General features: G+C 43.6%; 2 protein-coding genes across 6 annotated transcripts; one reads left to right on the top strand and one right to left on the bottom strand.

Moving 5' to 3' along the window:
• Window positions 1-223: 223 nt before the first annotated feature.
• Window positions 224-3,840, bottom strand: LOC100838661. Its single transcript, XM_003562346.4, has 7 exons — window positions 3,347-3,840; window positions 3,165-3,276; window positions 2,609-2,771; window positions 1,911-2,059; window positions 1,684-1,835; window positions 613-727; window positions 224-490 (listed from the first exon to the last, which is right to left on the bottom strand). Exons 1-7 carry the CDS (start codon window positions 3,724-3,726, stop codon window positions 362-364), a joined length of 1,200 nt encoding a protein of 399 aa, XP_003562394.1. The 5' UTR covers window positions 3,727-3,840; the 3' UTR covers window positions 224-361.
• Window positions 3,841-12,667: 8,827 nt separating this feature from the next.
• LOC100838360 (two-component response regulator-like PRR37) lies at window positions 12,668-16,933 on the top strand. 5 transcript variants are annotated; one of them, XM_010235206.3, is made up of 9 exons: window positions 12,668-12,824; window positions 13,321-13,481; window positions 13,562-13,723; window positions 13,843-13,976; window positions 14,129-14,302; window positions 14,920-15,058; window positions 15,206-15,608; window positions 15,692-16,382; window positions 16,482-16,933. In XM_010235206.3, exons 2-9 carry the CDS (start codon window positions 13,343-13,345, stop codon window positions 16,578-16,580), a joined length of 1,941 nt encoding a protein of 646 aa, XP_010233508.1. In that variant the 5' UTR covers window positions 12,668-12,824; window positions 13,321-13,342; the 3' UTR covers window positions 16,581-16,933. The 5 variants fall into 5 exon arrangements, with proteins under 5 accessions (XP_010233508.1, XP_014751913.1, XP_003562393.1 ...); XM_014896427.2 differs by having other exon boundaries at window positions 15,194-15,608; XM_003562345.4 differs by having other exon boundaries at window positions 14,920-15,100.
• Window positions 16,934-17,707: the final 774 nt, after the last annotated feature.

The following is a 17,707-nucleotide window of genomic DNA, read 5'->3' as shown; positions in this document are numbered from 1 at the left end:
CATAGCAATTAAAGTTTATACTGGCCGATTGCGACGAAAATTAGATCAAAATTGGTCCCATCGCCATCCCCGGCAATTCTCCGTCCCCGTAGCGTCCTGTTCATTCAATTTCCGTTCACTACTAGGTGCGCCTTCACTTTCACCCGCATTTCACTGCTACTCTATTTGTTTGTTAGCCAACACGACTGGCATGCGCTGAACAACAAACATGGATGGCGAATCAGGACAGCCTAAAACTATGAGATGATTTATCGGTGCATGTAGAATCGGATCCAAGCATTCTTTACAAGGAATCCTACCGAAAATTTCACTATCCATTCGTGCTACTCACTGACTTGACTCTGCCTCCTCTCATGTTTACCTACATTTGCTCATGAACAATGTTATAAACAGATATCAAGATCTCCACACTAATCAAGATGATGATCAACCATTCCAGAAAATCTGACTTCCTGTTCTGAAGGATCTCCTGGAGAAACCGGATGTTGTGCTGCAAAATTTACAACTATCAGAAATGTTCAATGGAAGAAAAAAAAAAACCCACTCAACCCTGTGTTGTGCATACAAGCATGTAAACCACCAGATGTTCTACATCACAGCATGACTCCTTACCTCAACAAACTTCAACTTAAAATCAAGATTTCCAAATCTTTGAGTTAACTCGTATTCGTCTCGAAGGAATTCCCAAATCTGAGCATAGTTTGCATTCTTCCAAGCTATGTCTGACCTGGAATACACAAACTTATAAGCATGCTTGCACATGTGTATAAGCATAGGGTTCATTTTGACAACACAGGAAGATTTTTTTTCTGAATCATGGACACAAGGATGACAAAGACATAAGACCTGCAAGTTCATACTTACAACGCAAAACCCCTTTAGCTTTTCACATCAAACACACATGCACTAAAAGCAAGAAGAGGAAAGACATAAGCCCTGCAAGTTCATACTTACAACGCGAAACCCCTTTAGCTTTTCACATTGAACACACATGCATAAAAAGCAAGAAGAGGTATGCTTTCGGCACGCCTGTGCTCGCAAAGAAATAAGACTAACGGGCATTCAAAATATCTTAATTACCAGGATGTGTGACTTTGCCTGCATAACTTAAAGAATTGAAATGCAGAATGCCAAAAAAATAATAACTCAAGGGTTTAGACATTCCGCCAAGGAACTTTTAATTACCAAAAAAAAAGTATTGCCAGACATTCATGTAACACTTGGACTGCAACATGACATTCAGTTTAGACAATGAGTATGCAACAACACAAGATCAATCGTATTGCATCAGCTTTTGACACACCGTCAGCATTACGCACAACTAATAAATTGGAAACAAAGCAAAAGCTTATCTCAGATATGATCAAATTAAGCATAAGATTTACGACAGCAACTGTACAAGATTGACTAGTGGATGAAACAACCAATTGTCTGACAGGACAAGGAATACAAGGTGGTGAAAACACATGCAATAATAAATACCATGAAAGAAAACCATTGCATTTAATATGGGGAACGGAACAACAAAAATTACTATCTAGTTTGATTATATCCCAGAACTTGGAAACTACATAAAAGATAAGTCCAATAGTTACATACTAATGCACGTTCTGGAATGAAAACCACACACTTTGAAATACATGAAATTTGCATGCTTAGCTCTCAGTATGAAGCTATTATTACCTCTCAAAAAGTCCAAGCTTAAGAATGACATCTGCCAAGTTAGAGTTAGCCTTTCCTACCAACTGGAAAAGCTTTTTCCTCTCCATAGTGAAGGTACCAGTTTTTTCCATTCCACGATTTATATCCGTGAACTCAGCTACCATTCCATCCACCTATCAATGAGGATAGTTAAATAGATATTTCCAAGTTCCATAACCATATGTATAATAAAACTAACTAGGACGTACTTGTCGGATATAATAGTCAAGAGCAATACTCTGACCAAGGACACTTCCAATTGTACGAATACCATCGATACTCAGGTCCTTAAGTATAATAAAGTCAAGTCCCCCCTCCATCCACGTCTCCAAGGTAGGCTTCTCAACGACAGCATAATCTACAGTTGAAAATTTCAAGGTTGAGTCCTACGAAATGCTAAGGACCAGATTACTACAACAGCAGTTACAACTCACAAGGATACATACATATCATGCAGTTAGGTTCATTTAGTTGCTAAGCATGCAGCTCCTACAGCATATGCTATTTGCTCTTGAGAAATACAGCAAAGGACAAAGCTCCTCATAAATCAGCTATTCTTATTGTCACAAAATATCCAACAAAATGTGGGACCATTTTATACGGACTGCAAATAACCAAATTAAAAGCCAGAGAGATTATTTACAAAGCAGGACAAGATTGTAGAACTCCAGTAGCCGCTTCAACTAAGAGGAAATGGCATGGTTATAGAGACTTTAGAATATCTTTCTATGCAGGCCTCTTAAGATTGTGTCACCATTTCGCAGGAACGAGGATTTGATAGTCTCATTATTCATTATCAATGTAGCATTCATATGTGGACAAAACGGTAACAATCAAATCAGGCAAAGATTGAGGAACTATGGCAACTCAGGAAACACATTATTGTCCAAAAGTGAGCAGGGTTTACCATCTTTTCTCATCTCTGGAAGTAACCCTGAAGCATGCCTCTCAACAATTTTTAGGTATCCATCTGCTTCATGATCAGAAACGTTGAACAGCACAATGGACCCATATTGGAAAACCACCATATAGTGGCAATGGCTCTCGTCTATGACACCAGTCTTAAAACCCTAAAAATAGCAGGTGGCACAGCCCAGTAACTCGGTAAGTCTCTATTAGATCCTTATGAACACGTTTAATTTAAGAACGATAAACATCACCAGTATGGATGGTGCAATCACACAATAACTAACTCTGGTGCTACAATCAGCTTGCAACAGTTTTTCATGATTCCAAAAGAGAAAATAATGAGGCCGTCTCTCATATCTTATGAATGAATAAATAAGACAGCCATCACAAGTCCGAGAAATACAAATGTACCTAGCCGAAATATCCAGTGAGCAGATAATCAAGTTTGCAGATCCACAAGTCCAAAAATATACTAATAGATCATTTTAATTTAGGTGTCCATATTGTGTATGAAGTTAGAAATTGTAAGCAGGTGGGACGGGGATACAGCTCACCTCCGGGTCTCCCTTGACATCATAGTATCTGAGGACGACATAGTTGGTGGCACGTGATGTGGGTGGGATGACATTGAAGGAATTCTGCGACTGGAGGCTCTTGAGGTTGATGCTGTAAAAGGAAAGGCCCATGAGATGAGACCCGAATCCCGGTAAGTATGGAGCGTGTTGTGAGTTAAAACCTGGTGCAGGGGAAGTAGGCCTTGACGGGGACGAGGCGGGTCTGGTCCTCCTGGGCGTACTCGAGCAGCTGCTCCTGGTAGTAGGCGTCGTCGTCGGAGGCAAGCTCCTCGGGCGGCGGCGGCGGGAGAGGCGCAGGCGGGAGGCCGTCGTCGTTGCAGCGGAGGTCCCTTCCCGGGGAGACAGAGGCGAAGGAGCGGAGCAGCGGGAGAGAGGCGCTACGTGGAGGAGGGAGGTGGCGCGTGCGGAGTAGGAGGAGGAGAGAGGGGATGCGGGGAGGAGGGGAGCGGGCGAGGGTTTGGAAGGTCCTGGAGCGCGCGGGGAGGAGGAGGAGAGGCCGGAGGATGCGCCTCTCCAAGGTACGCATCCTGGAGAGCTCCATATGGCCGGCGGAGGTTGTGTGCTAGTGGAGGTGGACTGGTGAGGACGACGAGAGGAGGAGGAAGAAGAAGAAGAAGAAGAAGAGAGCCATGGAATGGGGATTGATTTTTCATTTTTGTCTTGGGGCTTACGTTGATCGTGATGATGCTACTGCGCCCTAATTGGATGGGCCGCAAGCCTCCTTCCAGATTGGGCTGGGCTCCAACGATTATTATAAGATGAAATTTTGTTCTTGTATCATTAGACTAGGCCCAAAATTTCACTATAGTTTAGGGGTTTTAAAAGTAAAGGTTTCAGAAGATCGGCCATAAGAGCATTTTCAGCAGCAGGGCCCCTGCTAAAGTTCCTAAAATAGAAAGGCCCCTGGATCTACACCCCAAGCCCTCGTTCCCAGGGAGGCCCCTGTTCCCTCCTCTCCCATGCGACGTCCGCCTCTGGCCAGCTCTCTCCGTCTTCGGCCGCCGCCTCCGACCGCGGACCTCGTCGCCGACCCGCGCCTCCTCCGGCCAGCCCGCCACCGCGCTCCGCTGCCCCCGACACCCGCTCGCTGCTGCCCCTGACCCTCGCCGTCGCTGGCCTCCCGACGGCCGCCACGCCGCCCCTATCGGTCGCTGGCCCCGCCCTTGCCGCCCCTCTGGCCTCGTCCTTGCCGCCCTGCGCCGCCCGGCTGGCCTCGCCTTAGCCACCGCCTCGCCCCGCGCCCCGCCGTGCCATCCCTAGTCGCCGCACGGCCCCGCTACAGCGACGTCACGGCGACGCGCTATGTCCTCGGCGGGCAGAAACGATGGCCTCGACGGCGCACATGCGCCTCTTCCTCCTCCGCCTCCCCCCGCCGACAGCGCCCCATCTCCTCTGAGAGTTGTGGGGAAAATGGGGAGACCGAAGGAAGAAGATGAGAGGAGAAAAAAACAGAAATGGCCAACTGACATGTGGGTCCCACTAGTCAGTGTAATAACAAAACAAAATAGGGGCTGATATTTAGGGGCTACTGCTGAAGATTGAGTTGAAATAGGGGCTAAATTTTTTAAGGAGAAGTTCCTAAACAATAAATAGGAGCCATGTTTTAAGGGTCACGGCTGAAGATGCTCTAACCCTCGCCACATTAGTGGCACATAAGGAACTCCTTTTTAAAAGAATTTTGAAGGATTATGTCCTTACCATTTATCCTAAAAGAATCATTTCGATCATCGGAATGGAGTTGGCAAAATCTTATGAAATTCGTTCCTTTGGCCTAAATTCTATAGAAATCTAACATGAGCTCAACACTCTTTTTTTTTCTTTGAGAAGTCAATGTCCTATATCTACATCTCTCTGGTTCCTATAAAATCCATATGTTCATTTCTTCCGCACCGTCCAAAGACATCACTGCCCACTTCTAAAAAAATTGTGTTTTCAAATCCTATAGAAATTCAATGTACATGGCATACCAATCCTATGTTTTTCATGTTCCTAAGTTTTCTAATCCCTGTAGTCCAAAGAAGTCGAGTCCACTTGCGAACTGATCCTAGCTAGGTCAGGTGGTTGGTTCCTTGTGGTGAAATCAGCCCACCCAGTTTCAAGTCCCAGATTTGGCATGGGTGCTCGCATTTTCTGGATTTATTCTAAGGTTTAACCGGTGTTGTGCTTCAGTGGGAGTGACGTATCCGTCAACTACGAGGCACATGTGGCGTCAAGCTCAAGATGATCGGCCGGCCCAGCCTTTCGTAGGTGCTCATAAGGATAGGGTGTGCGTGTGTGCGTTCATAGGGTGACTGTGCGTGCGTGTTTGTGACGCATTTCCTGGATTTATTCCAGGGTTTAACCGGTGTTGTGCTTTCTGTGGGAGTGACGTACCTGTCAACTACGAGGCGCCTGTGGTGACTTTGTCAAGTTCAAAATGATCGGCCAGTCCAGTCTTTCGGAGGTGCTCATGGGGGTAGTGTGCGTACGACGTACCCGTCAACTACGAGACGCCTGTGTTGACTTCGTCAAGTTCAAGATGATTGTGAGATCGAGATAGGCAATCAGAGGGGGGGTGAATGATTGCGCGGAAGCAAATTAAAACTTTTCCCGAAAGTTCAAACCCTAAATCACCTTTCTGTCCGTGATAGTAAAACAGCCGTAACTTTTGATTGGATGAACCAAAAAATACGTATGAGTATGGAAAAGAAAGGTATTAAAATTATATAACCAACGCAACAAGAATCAGCTCAATCGGACTTACCAATAAAAAGATATGATTAAAATAGTAACAGCTGACAGAAAGTTACGAGGATTAATCTAAAACTAATTTCGAGGAATAACAAGAAAGATGAATTAATTGCAATCTTCTCTTGATCTCGTGATAAACCTGCAGCAAAGTATTATGAACTTGTGATGAACCTGCACCAAAGTATTAGAAAGATCTAGCACGAAGATTTCACGAAGATCCGAGAAAAACAGAGATGACACCGCCAATGAATCTCTTTATTGCAACGATGTCGATCGATTACAAAAGATGCAACCATGCATCCAAGAAATCTTCAAGAATTGATCTAGATCCGAAGCTTTGAGTTCCCTCACGTCCTTACTAAAACCCTAGCTAGGATGCCCTCTATTTATAAGGGAAAATTCGTAACCCTAAACCGAATCCGAATCCAACACGGACTCCTCTGTCCCGGTCAGTATTTTGCCCGTGGGGTCCGCATACGATCTCGGATTGAGATGACTCCAAAAGCAAAGTTGTTCGTCTTGACGACACTCACAACTTTCATGTGGACCACTTTTCCATCCGACGCCATCTTGATGACGCTACTGTTTAATCTTTAAACAGCTCTCATCCAGCCACGGCTGGACCTACATATCTTCACCTCGATGTCACTTCATGCCATCAACTCTTCTTGTGATGTCTTCAAAACTCGACCATCACGTATCGAATATCTCCAATACCGTACATCTCCGGTATAAACAACATACGACAAACCGGTGCCCTCCCGGATCATCGTAACCTTCACTTCCATTGTTCCTTCGCACGAACGTCCCGCATGACCTTGATCCTCGACCTCAGCTTCTCCCAAGCTTCGTCTCTCGATCCCGTCATCGACCACGTTCTTCTAGCTCCGGCAACACCTGAAAGCGAACACACAAATAACCAGTATGAGCACAAGTCCACGACTTGACTTAGGGTAAGTTTCACACAACTCACGCCATGTTTTCACATAAAAAACTAATGGATCAGCACACCACTAGCAAAGCACTAAGTCCAAACAAGATACATGTCATCACTTATCCATATTATCCAAAGTATCCACATCAATGTTTCATCTAAAACACTTGCCAATGTTACACATCACATATGATTTCACAATGATCGGCCAACCCAGTATTTCGGAGGTTGTGTGTGTGGATGCGTGCGTTCATAGGGGTGAGTGGGCATGCATGTGTTGTGAGCATCTGCGTTTGTACTGTGTGAAAGGGCATTTCGATCCCTAAGTGTTTTGGTGTTAATGACAACATGACTCGTGGACTAACCGTGTGCTCGAGTGTTCCAGATTTGAGATCATATGGCACAAGACGGTCCGTTGCCCTCAAAAAGGAAAGAAGCGTAGCGGTGTTTAGCGGCTTTTTATTTATATTGAGTCGTAGGAACTCCGTACTATTAAGAGGGAGTCCACATGGGAAGGTAATGGGTGAATCAACTTCACGTACACAAATTACCATATTTGCACCCACATAAAGCCTACCCGTGCGAGAGAGAGCCACCCAAAGTCTAACTGTGTTGCCAGCTCTGTTCCAGGCCCAGAACTTCCGGCCTACCTCCGGTAGGGCGGAACTTCCACCCAACGTCCGGCCTACCTCCCTGATGCTACTGGAATTCATTTGTGTTTGACGGAGGTTGGACCAGAACAAGGGCGGAAGTTCCGAGGGGTACCGGAACTTTTGGTGTATGACCGGAACTTCCTCCCCTGACAGACTTAGTGCATAACGGTTAGATTTTGGGACCCCCATAAGTAGTCATCCCCTACCTCGGGATGAACTTATCCGAAGCCCAACTCTCTCCACACCATTTCTAAAGCTTCAAAGTGCTATATCTCCCTCCATAGAGCTCCCCCTTGTTGATTCTTTGAGGATTGGAGGAGGAGATCTAGATCTAGGGTTTCACCAAAGCAAAAAGTTGATTTCCCTTGTTTCCTTTGTGGATTTTGTTACTCTTGAGATTTTGGGATCCCTAGCCGGAAGGTGTCTCCTCAAGGCCACTAATCTTGTGAGGTGGTGCTTGTGGATTCGGGAAGGAGCCTCCAATTAAGTTGTGGAGACGTGCCCTTCTCCTCGGATTGGGAGCTTCCAATTAAGTTGTGGAGAGAGCCTTGGTCAAGTTTGTAAGGGTTGGCATTCGCTCTCAAGGAAGCCACTTAGTGGAACTCACCTCACCTTTATGGTGTTGTGAGAGTTCATCCCACCTTTGTGGTGTGGTGAGTTGAAGAATAGAGTGAGTCTTTGTGGCGCCTCTACCTTTGTGGTAGATTACTCCTCCAAACGGAGACGTACACCGACCCCAATAGGTGGAACTCCGGTGAAATCTTCGTCTCCCCGTGTGGTATCATTCTTGCCCCTTTACTTACTTGCAAAGCTTAATTGTTTATCTTGTGCTTCGGCTATCAAGCAAGTTTCAATTGATTATCTATTGCTTGTGCTCGTGCTTCGGCTATTGCATCATACTAGGGTGTTCATCATTTAGACGTTTTAGTGAACCCATGTATTGATGCTTGTATCCTTAAAAGTGAAAAGAAAAAGTAAAATTGTTAATCGCCTATTCACCCCCCCTCCTCTAGTCGACCATACCGATCTTTCACTTTGTTTCCTAAAAAAAGAAGTCGAGTCCACTTAACTGTCACCACACTCAATGGCCCACAAAATTAAGCGAGTCCACCATTATTCTCTTATGCAGAAAAAAAAACAGTATAATTTTCTCGGAACAACTACAACAACAACAATTCTAACTTTACCCTGCCACAACTTTTGTAAGAAAACACATAACCTTGACTCTATTTATAGTTGTATCTAATAGCCCAAAAATCAGCTTGCTCGCAAATAACCGCATTTTTTTACTGTTTGGGTCCATATGTCAATGTTGCTTGGACAAGCAAAGCGTCAATATATTCAAATTTTAGCCTTAAATTATGAAGTTCCAGATAATTTCAAATGATGTTCTACTTATTGTACAATTAAAATTTCAACTCATCTTGACTAATATTTGAGGGGCGGCAATCTTCATGCTTGCCATATTTTTGATGCTTTTCCGGCAACACTTACTCATGGCCCCAATCACAAATGTTAGTAAGAGCGATTAAACCTGATATTTCACAAGTGGCCCATACAGTAGTTAAACAAAACCCAAAAGATGTGCTAAAGTGATGAATGGGGTCATATCTTTTTTTTAACCGGAAAAACAGCAGGAGAGGCTCCTACTACATTTGTATTAAAAGTAAAGCAGAGTTATAGTTACATATGTACAGCTCCGGAGGGAGAAAAGAGGGCTCAAAGTACCTCATAAAAGAAAAATTACAAGGAAGCTAAAATGCACTTAAGTTGAGTTTTTTTTTGTGAGTCCTTTACTAATCTGTACTGAAGAAGCTCTAAGTCAGCTTTCAATCTTTGCAGCCAGGAGTTTTTGGTGGGGGTGGTGCCCTCAAAAATTGAAGAGTTTCTCTCCTTCCAGATCCCCCACGCGCTCAGAGTGAAAATCTAACGGGGTCATAATGGTTGGTGTTTTATGATATTTACTCAAGAATTTAAGTCCAGGTTTGTAATGTGACTGGCATTACTGTGGATTTTGATGATCTTGCCCGGACAACAAATTTTGGCAACCTCTTGTTAATGGGGAGAGAGAGAGAGATGGCATATTTTCTTCCGCAGCTCGTTTGCTGTCAGATAAAAGACCTCGCTACTTTGTATTATTGCTCTTTTTCCAACGCCGCCCCGCCAAAGCCCTTTGTACGTCGTCAACTTAAGCGAATAAAATCAGGAAAGTAAGGTTTTTAAGAAACAGTAGAGATCCAGAAGAAAAAGTTCAGAAATGTCAGACCCCTCTTCTCTTCTTCAAAGGAAAGAAGAAAACAGAGGATGAATAAGGCGTGTGTGCTTGCTGCTTTATTATTGTGAAAATAAAATTGAGAAAACTGGATGAGAAAACATTGTCCTCAGGATGTCTGGTGGCACATGAACCAAGCTGAGGAAAAGGCATGAAGAAGAATCATCCGAGGAGGAAAAGGATTCAGCAGAAACCACACAAGGGGAAAGCAAAAGAAAGATGCAAAGTAAAAAGGCACAGCTCCAGCTCTCTAGCTCTCAGCCACACCCAGCAAAGGATAAGTGAAAGCAAAGACAAGATGATGCCGGCAGAATATAATGAACCCAACTGGCATTCAACTGGCCACGAGTCTTCTCTTCTCTTCTTCCATCAAACCTTCTTCACCAAATTCCACTCCATTCAGCTGGTCTTATCTTAATGTAATCACATGGATCATGTTGCTGAGCTCTGCGTATGCCCACTTTATATCAGTTTTTTTTTCTTTCTTATGTAATCACATGGCTTTCAATTTCAGAGCATTTTTATGCGGCAACTGATGGAAGTACTTAGTGATGCAAGCAGTAGACCATGGCGATTTAGTGTGACTGCTTTGGCTTTATTTCTTAAAACCTAGATTTGTGCTAAAGTTAGACATTCTTTCTGTCCAACAAAAGATGTCTCAACTTTGACCAAATTTGAATGCGTTTATAACATAAATCCAGCAAAGGATGTCTTAACTTTGACCAAATTTGAAGGCATCTATACACTAAGTCATGTCTAGATACATCTAAATTTTGAAGATTCAAGACATCTTATATTGGACGGAATAAGTAGGTCTGGCTCTGGCTCTGGCTGGCATGCAGAAAGTGTGTGGTAAAGTGTGTCGTATTAGCTGCTATAATAGAAGAGAAGATGCAGAGAGAGCAGTGGTATGCATCACATCTCGGAGTATAGATCTATCTCAACTGTGGTTGGCTCTTTAGGCATGTGTATCTTTGTCTGTGACGAGGAAGAATATATAATATGTGGGCAACAATAATAGAGAAGGTATATATGAAAGAATTATTCTTCTCTTACCAGCTACTAGCTCCCTCCCTCGGGGAGGAAAAGAAAATAAGTGCTGAGGTGCTAATTTGACAACAAAATTACCAGCAATATGTTTGGTCCGAAATTAAATGTAGGGAAATTCTGCAGGTTGAGTCCCTGTAATAAAGGTAAATTGGTTGCAGCGATGCACACAGATCGACAGATAGAATGTCTCTGATAATAAAACAAGCACGATGGATCAGTCGAAAATGTTGCTTATGCAGATGAAGCGATGATATGGCACTAAAGGGAAAGAGAACAGATTCGGGTGGATGATGTGTCGGCCTTAGCTTGCAGGCTTGTGATCCAGGAACACGCACAATCTAGTGGCTCTGGTTGGGCCATAAAGAAACAACTTGTCATTTTCAACTGATTCCGCTTTGTCACGTGCATGCATCCAGATTACAAACAGTTTTAGATATAATCCCACTATATATGACCATCATTACTTTGTTCGCATGACCTCTTTGGATTTTTTCTGTATGAAAAATTAAGGAATTTTGTTTGAAATGAAGGCCATGGTATTATGTAATGTATCCAAGCTAGATAGATGCTACAGTATAGAGGAAGCCGAATAAAAATAAAAATGTGAAATGCAAATAGCACATCATGCCCGCCGAGGAAAGACGTGTGGCACATTTTCGCAGGAGAGGACATTCCAAAGTGCCGTTTGGTTGGGGTCATGGCACGTGGGTTCGAGGACTTTCTCTACCGATGACTAGGTCCACCAACTGACATAAGCACCTTGGAGGTTGCCTGAAGCAAAGGTGCCAGGCCATTGAGTTCACATCTGTCATTCCCATTTGTCTATTTGAAGGTTGTTTGGACAAATGAGGACGAAAGAAATATCATGTTCTTTTCATCGGTCTTTGACATGCGGGCTAGACGGACAATTTTTGCATAAATGGAGACACCTTTTTAACAAACTAGATAATACCCCAAACGTTGTTGCGGAACATATGTGAGTGAAGCTGAATATCAACAACGAAAGATTAACCAAAATTGTAAACATAAAATAAATTATATGGTAGATTCCTCACTTGGTGGGGATAGCTTAATGAAAAGTAACATGCATGCATATGCAAAAAATATGAATTTCTCACTAAATAGGTGTGAACAAATTAATGATGTGAAGATGTGACATGTTTCATGGTGTGAGAAATCAAATAGTGTGATTCTTCTACTTAGATATAGAAGATGAGAGTGCTCATTGGGTTGCATTTTTATCTATGGACCCCCAAATGCACAAATGGGGAGAGTTTGTCGGATGCCCTTAAACACCGGTTGAAAATGAAAACAATCATCGAATTAAGTAAGTGGGAGAAGATGAAGCCATGGATGTCGGTGAAGGAAGAATGGAAGTGCCTCTAGTCAGATAAACACGACCACCAACCACGATGGATGAACACGAGGAAAGATAGCCTGCGAAGAACAGGGACATAGGAGGGGTAAGAGGCGCGATGAGCGAAAAACATAAGGGCGTGTGTTGGACGTCCTCGCATCGCGCAGGATACAACAATTGAGGTACAAGCTCGGGGATGCAAGCCGGGGCTTGTAAAACATAAAGCAAAGGAGATTTAACAATGGGCGGCGGCATGGACTAAAACTAAAATTGAGACGTGTCGATGTGCGGTGGGTCAAGTAAACAAAACAGGGACCGATAGACGGGACCTACAAAATCCACGTGTGGGCGTGGGTGGCTTCCTTTTGATTTACTCCGCGGGCGGCTTTTGATTTGATTTAGGAGGAGATCCAAATGATTTGGGTTTGGGAGCGCGCGGCTTTTGATTTACAGGGGATCTCTTTTCGGGACCCACAAGGGCCGTTCCCCACCTTCATTTCGTCCACGTCAGCATCTCCTTCCCCAATATCTAGCTCCTCCGCCTCCTCCCCAATCCTCCAAACCCTCAGTTGCTCAAATCCTCCAAACCCTCACTTGCTCAGATGCCTCCTTCCGCTTCCGCTTCTGCTTCCTCCTCCTGAAGGTGCTTATCTTTCTCCTTCTTATTTTTCCCGCACAAAAAAAGCATGCATGTCCGGGATCTGTGTTGTTTATATCCAGCCAGGGCAGGGCGCCACAGAAAACAGGGCTTCGTTTCATTTCTTATTCTGTCTGTTAAATGATGGAGTACTACTGTATGATGTGCGATCTCCACTCATAATAATATAATAATATGTGTCGGCTCAAACGAATTTGACAAGATGATTTAATCGCTCCATTCTTCCCTTGTCTGCTACTCCACTCTTTTTAGCCTTCTCCGCACGCACGCCGCCAATCAAAAAAGGAGTTGCTTCACTGACTGACTGCATACTGCTAGTAATTTTCTTTTTTTTACATTTTCTTCTTCCTCTTCTGATTGATTTGCTGCGCACGCTCTACGTCTGGGTCTTGGATTCATTGGACGCCACTGAGCACGGCCTACTGTATTATCTTCTGCTACTGCTCCTTGGATTGGAACCCACCACCAATTTCATCTGCAGTCATTCACACATAATATACATCATGGACGATGCTGCCCAGCCGCCTCTCTGCACCTGGGAACACTACATTCACAAGAAGATTATCAGGGTCCTGCTGGTCGAGACCGATGACTCCACAAGGCAGATCGTCACTGCCCTGCTTCGTCACTGCATGTACCAAGGTCTTAATTCCCAACTCCCTCATACACTGATCCTTTTCTAACTCTACTCTATGCTAACTTGTCATCTCATTTCTATCTAGTTATTCCTGCTGAAAATGGTGACCAAGCATGGGCACGTCTCCAAGATATGCAAGACAACATCGACCTTGTGTTGTCCGAGGTTGTTATGCCTGGTCTCTCTGGAATTTCTCTGCTCGAAAAAATCATGGCACACAATGTTTGCAAGGATATTCCAGTCATCAGTAAGTATTGCTGCATCAAATCTCAAGTTCAACAACCATCAGCTCTCCTTTTACTTACTTAGCTGCACCATCCACCCATACTTCTGCTCTCTTTGGATCTGATATTGTTTCTCCTGCAGTGATGTCTTCAAACGATGCTATGGGCACAGTTTTCAAATGTTTGTCAACAGGTGCTGTCGACTTCTTAGTCAAGCCTATACGTAAGAACGAACTTAAGAACCTTTGGCAGCATGTATGGAGACGGTGCCACAGCGTAAGTTACTCTTGCTCTATTCTTTATGCCATGTCTCGTTTCAAATCCATCACCCCTGCTTCATTTCCCACTTCTCCTTTCATGCTTCCAGTTAATTACTGGCTCAACATGTGTGATTGCTCTAAATTAAAGTTGTACGTTTTGGAACTCAGTCCAGTGGCAGTGGCAGTGGCAGTGGAAGTGAAAGTGGCATTCAGACGCAAAAGTGTACCAAATCCAAAAGTGCCAATGAATCCGATAACAACAGTGGCAGCAATGATCGCAACGACGATATCAGCATGGGACTTAATGCAAGGGATGGCAGCGATAATGGCAGTGGCACCCAAGTATGATGTTATTTACTTCTTCAAATCTTACTTTTAGCTGTACTAGTTGTAGTTCAGGATTGAATAGAGGAGTGGCTAGCAACTTAGGATAAGAAAGACTTTGGAGATAAAACGGAATTGTCCATAACTCCTAGCTTCTCTCAATTCATACGAGGTCAATCTGTCCGCATAGCAGATAAAATTATTTCGGAACCTGTGTCTATAGCAGGAGAGTTAGACAGTGTTCTATTGTCACTAATTCCACCGTAGCCGCATATAATTAAAAAAAAATCAAAATCAATCGTTGAATACCTTTGTCTTGGATTCTATTTTCCCACTTAAATGGCAAAGTTACTGTAACGTCTTGCATAATTAAAACAATATAGTTTGTTTAGACAATACAAAAAAATTATTAACCAGATTTACAGAAAGCCAGTACTGTCCAGGATACAAAACTAGTATAAAAATAATACGTGCCTCTTATTAATTCCACTAACAGTCCTTTTTTGCTTAAATTATAGCAAACTGCTGCACAGTAAAATTTCAAAGCAGAGCTACTTTCAGTCCATTTTGAAAAACAGCTGCCCTAAAAGTATATGCATTTGGCTGTTTTCTCATCAGTCTATTTTAACTCACAGAGCTCATGGACAAAGCTTGGTGTGGAGATTGACAGCCCACAGGATATGTCTCCAGATCATTCAGCCGACCCACCTGATAGCACTTGTGCGCATGTGATCCACCCGAAGTCAGAGATATGCAGCAATAGATGGTTACCAGGTACAAACAACAAAAAATGCAAGAAACAAAAGGAAAATAATGGTATGGTATGCTCAACCAGTTGACTGTGCAGCTGAACAAAAAATCTACTTGCACTGTTTTTGTATCTTATTAAATTTCGATATTTTTTTACTGATGAAATCAAAGGGAAGGACATGGAAAAAGGTGCCCCCAGTAACTTGAACGCAGATGATCAATCTTCCCCGAATGAGAGGTCCATCAAACCAACAGATGGATGGTGTGAGTATCCGCCCTCACAGAACAATTCGAAGGAGACAATGATGGAAAATTTGGAAGAGCCAATTGTTCTAGCTGCTGACCTAATTGGTTCAATGGCCAAAAACATGGACGCCCAGCAGGCAGCAAGAGCCACAGATGCTTCTAATAGCTCCTCCAAAGTGCCGGAAGGCAAAGATACGGATGGTGACAACGCTATGCCGTCGCTTGAGTTGAGCTTGAAGAGGCCGAGATCAACCGGAGATGGTGGAAATGTAGTCCAAGAGGAACCAAGGAATGTACTAAGGCGATCGGATCTGTCGGCATTCACGAGGTGCAAAACATAATATCAGTGTCCTTGGTAAATTATGAAATCATCAGTATGTTGCGTGCTAACCGTTACTTTTTTTCTGCAAGGTACAATACATTTGCGGTTTCCAATCAAGGCGGCACAGGATTTGTGGGGAGCTGCTCGCCACATGGTAACAGCTCAGAGGCAGTGAAAACGGACTGTACTTACAACGTGAAGTCAAGCTCAGATGCTGCTCAGATGAAGCAAGGTTCAAACGGTAGTAGCAACAACAATGACATGGGTTCCACTACGAAGGACGTTGTGACGAAGCCTGGTAGCAACAAGTTTTCAGCTATCAATGGTAGCACACACACATCAGCATTTCACCGTGTGCAGCAGTGGACACCGGCGGTGGCAGGGAAAGATGGAGTGGGCAAGAAGAATGCAGCAACAACAGCAGGGAAAGATGACAAGGGTGGTGAAGCAGAGAGCAAGCAGCCTCCTCGTGCAGCCCATGATGATCAAGAGAATGGTGGATCTGCAGAAGGTCTTCAGTCCAATGTAACTGATCCTTCAGCCCCACTTGAAGGTCATGCTGCCAACTATGGTAGCAACTCAGGCAGTAACAACAACAACAACAACAACAACAACGGAAGCACCGCTGCTGCTGTTGCAGCTTCTACTACCGCTGTAAATGTGGAGGCTGGTGGCATCGACAAAAGAAGCAGCAGCATCATGTACATGAAACGGGAGCTTCGAGTGGCTGCAGTCACCAAATTTAGAGAGAAGAGGAAAGAGCGAAACTTCGGGAAAAAGGTAGATAGACTCAATAACAATATTTCTTCTTCTTCATTACATGTCTGTATAAGCTTTGTTTGGAGTTTTTTCGTGATGAATGGTCTTTTGCAATTGCAGGTGCGGTATCAGAGCAGAAAGAGGCTAGCCGAACAGCGCCCACGGGTTCGTGGGCAGTTCGTGCGGCAACCGGCGGTGGCGGCGGCGACGGAGAGATAACCCCCCGCCACACCTACCTACTACTGCTAGTACAATTCCTACTGCTTATTAGTAGTTGATTCTTGTCCTTGGTCATTTCCTGGAATAAGTTTATCTAAGAAGCAACTCCTACCTTCCTACCTACTCCAACCTAGATAGAAGTACTCCTACATAGAAGCAACTCCTTTGACTGTTTGTGTCAGCATGTGTGTTGTAGCTTGCATGGGAATGACTTCATGCAGCTTGATTAGTATTGTCTCAAACCTCGAAGCTAGTAGTATGACTTGAGTATTGTTGTACTCTACTCTTGTCTTGTCGTCAGTTAATTGTTCATTTCTTGGCTAAACAAGAAGTCTCTCTTGTGTCATCCATCAGCGCATGTTTCTGTTTACATTAATCCTGCAAGATCCATGTGTGTTGTGAAACATATAACATGCACAAGGTCATGAAACAAAATGGTCATTACAGAAAAGGACATGGATATGGAGCATTCAACTAATGATATATGGTGTCATCTTGTGTGATTATCTCTGTCCTTTGGAAGCGAAGGAACTCGATGATCTTTTGGGGTGAAGAGGAGGAGTACCAACTGATCACACTCTGCTCATAGGACCTGTATTTTTTTTTAACTCTGCTCATAGGACCTGTATTTTTTTAAGAAAAGACTGTAGAAGAAACCCATAAAGTATAACCGTGGTGGGTGGAGTCATGCAATCACAACTCCACCACCACACCAAGAGGTGTTTCTCCATAGGACCTGTTGCTATGGACCCTCCAGGTGTATGCCAGAAAACCACAAATCCCTAATAACATTGGGGATTATGTTGTCACAACTCACGCAATCCCTGTAACCACTTTGGTCTATCTTTGTAAATAATTTTTTTCCTTAACAAAATTTGGTGCAGGCTGTCCTTAGCCCTGCCATAATTCCCATTCAAAAAAGAGAAACACACACTAAGACCTAATAACAAAAAATTATATGGATGGTCATTTTTTTGGTGCATAGAAAAATGAACATGTTTGCACAAATGTTTGTTCTATTGCCGTGACCGCAAACAGATATACAAAATAAATAAGACACAAGATGCACAATAATGCATATAAATTCATGCACCAATGCCACGGTACAAGTATAAAATGCTACATAT

The sequence above is a fragment of the Brachypodium distachyon genome, chromosome 1, assembly GCF_000005505.3.
Source record: "Brachypodium distachyon strain Bd21 chromosome 1, Brachypodium_distachyon_v3.0, whole genome shotgun sequence".
Taxonomy (NCBI): Eukaryota; Viridiplantae; Streptophyta; class Magnoliopsida; order Poales; family Poaceae; genus Brachypodium; species Brachypodium distachyon.
Note: the sequence above shows the minus strand (reverse complement) of the source record. Positions and strands in the feature narration are given on the sequence as shown.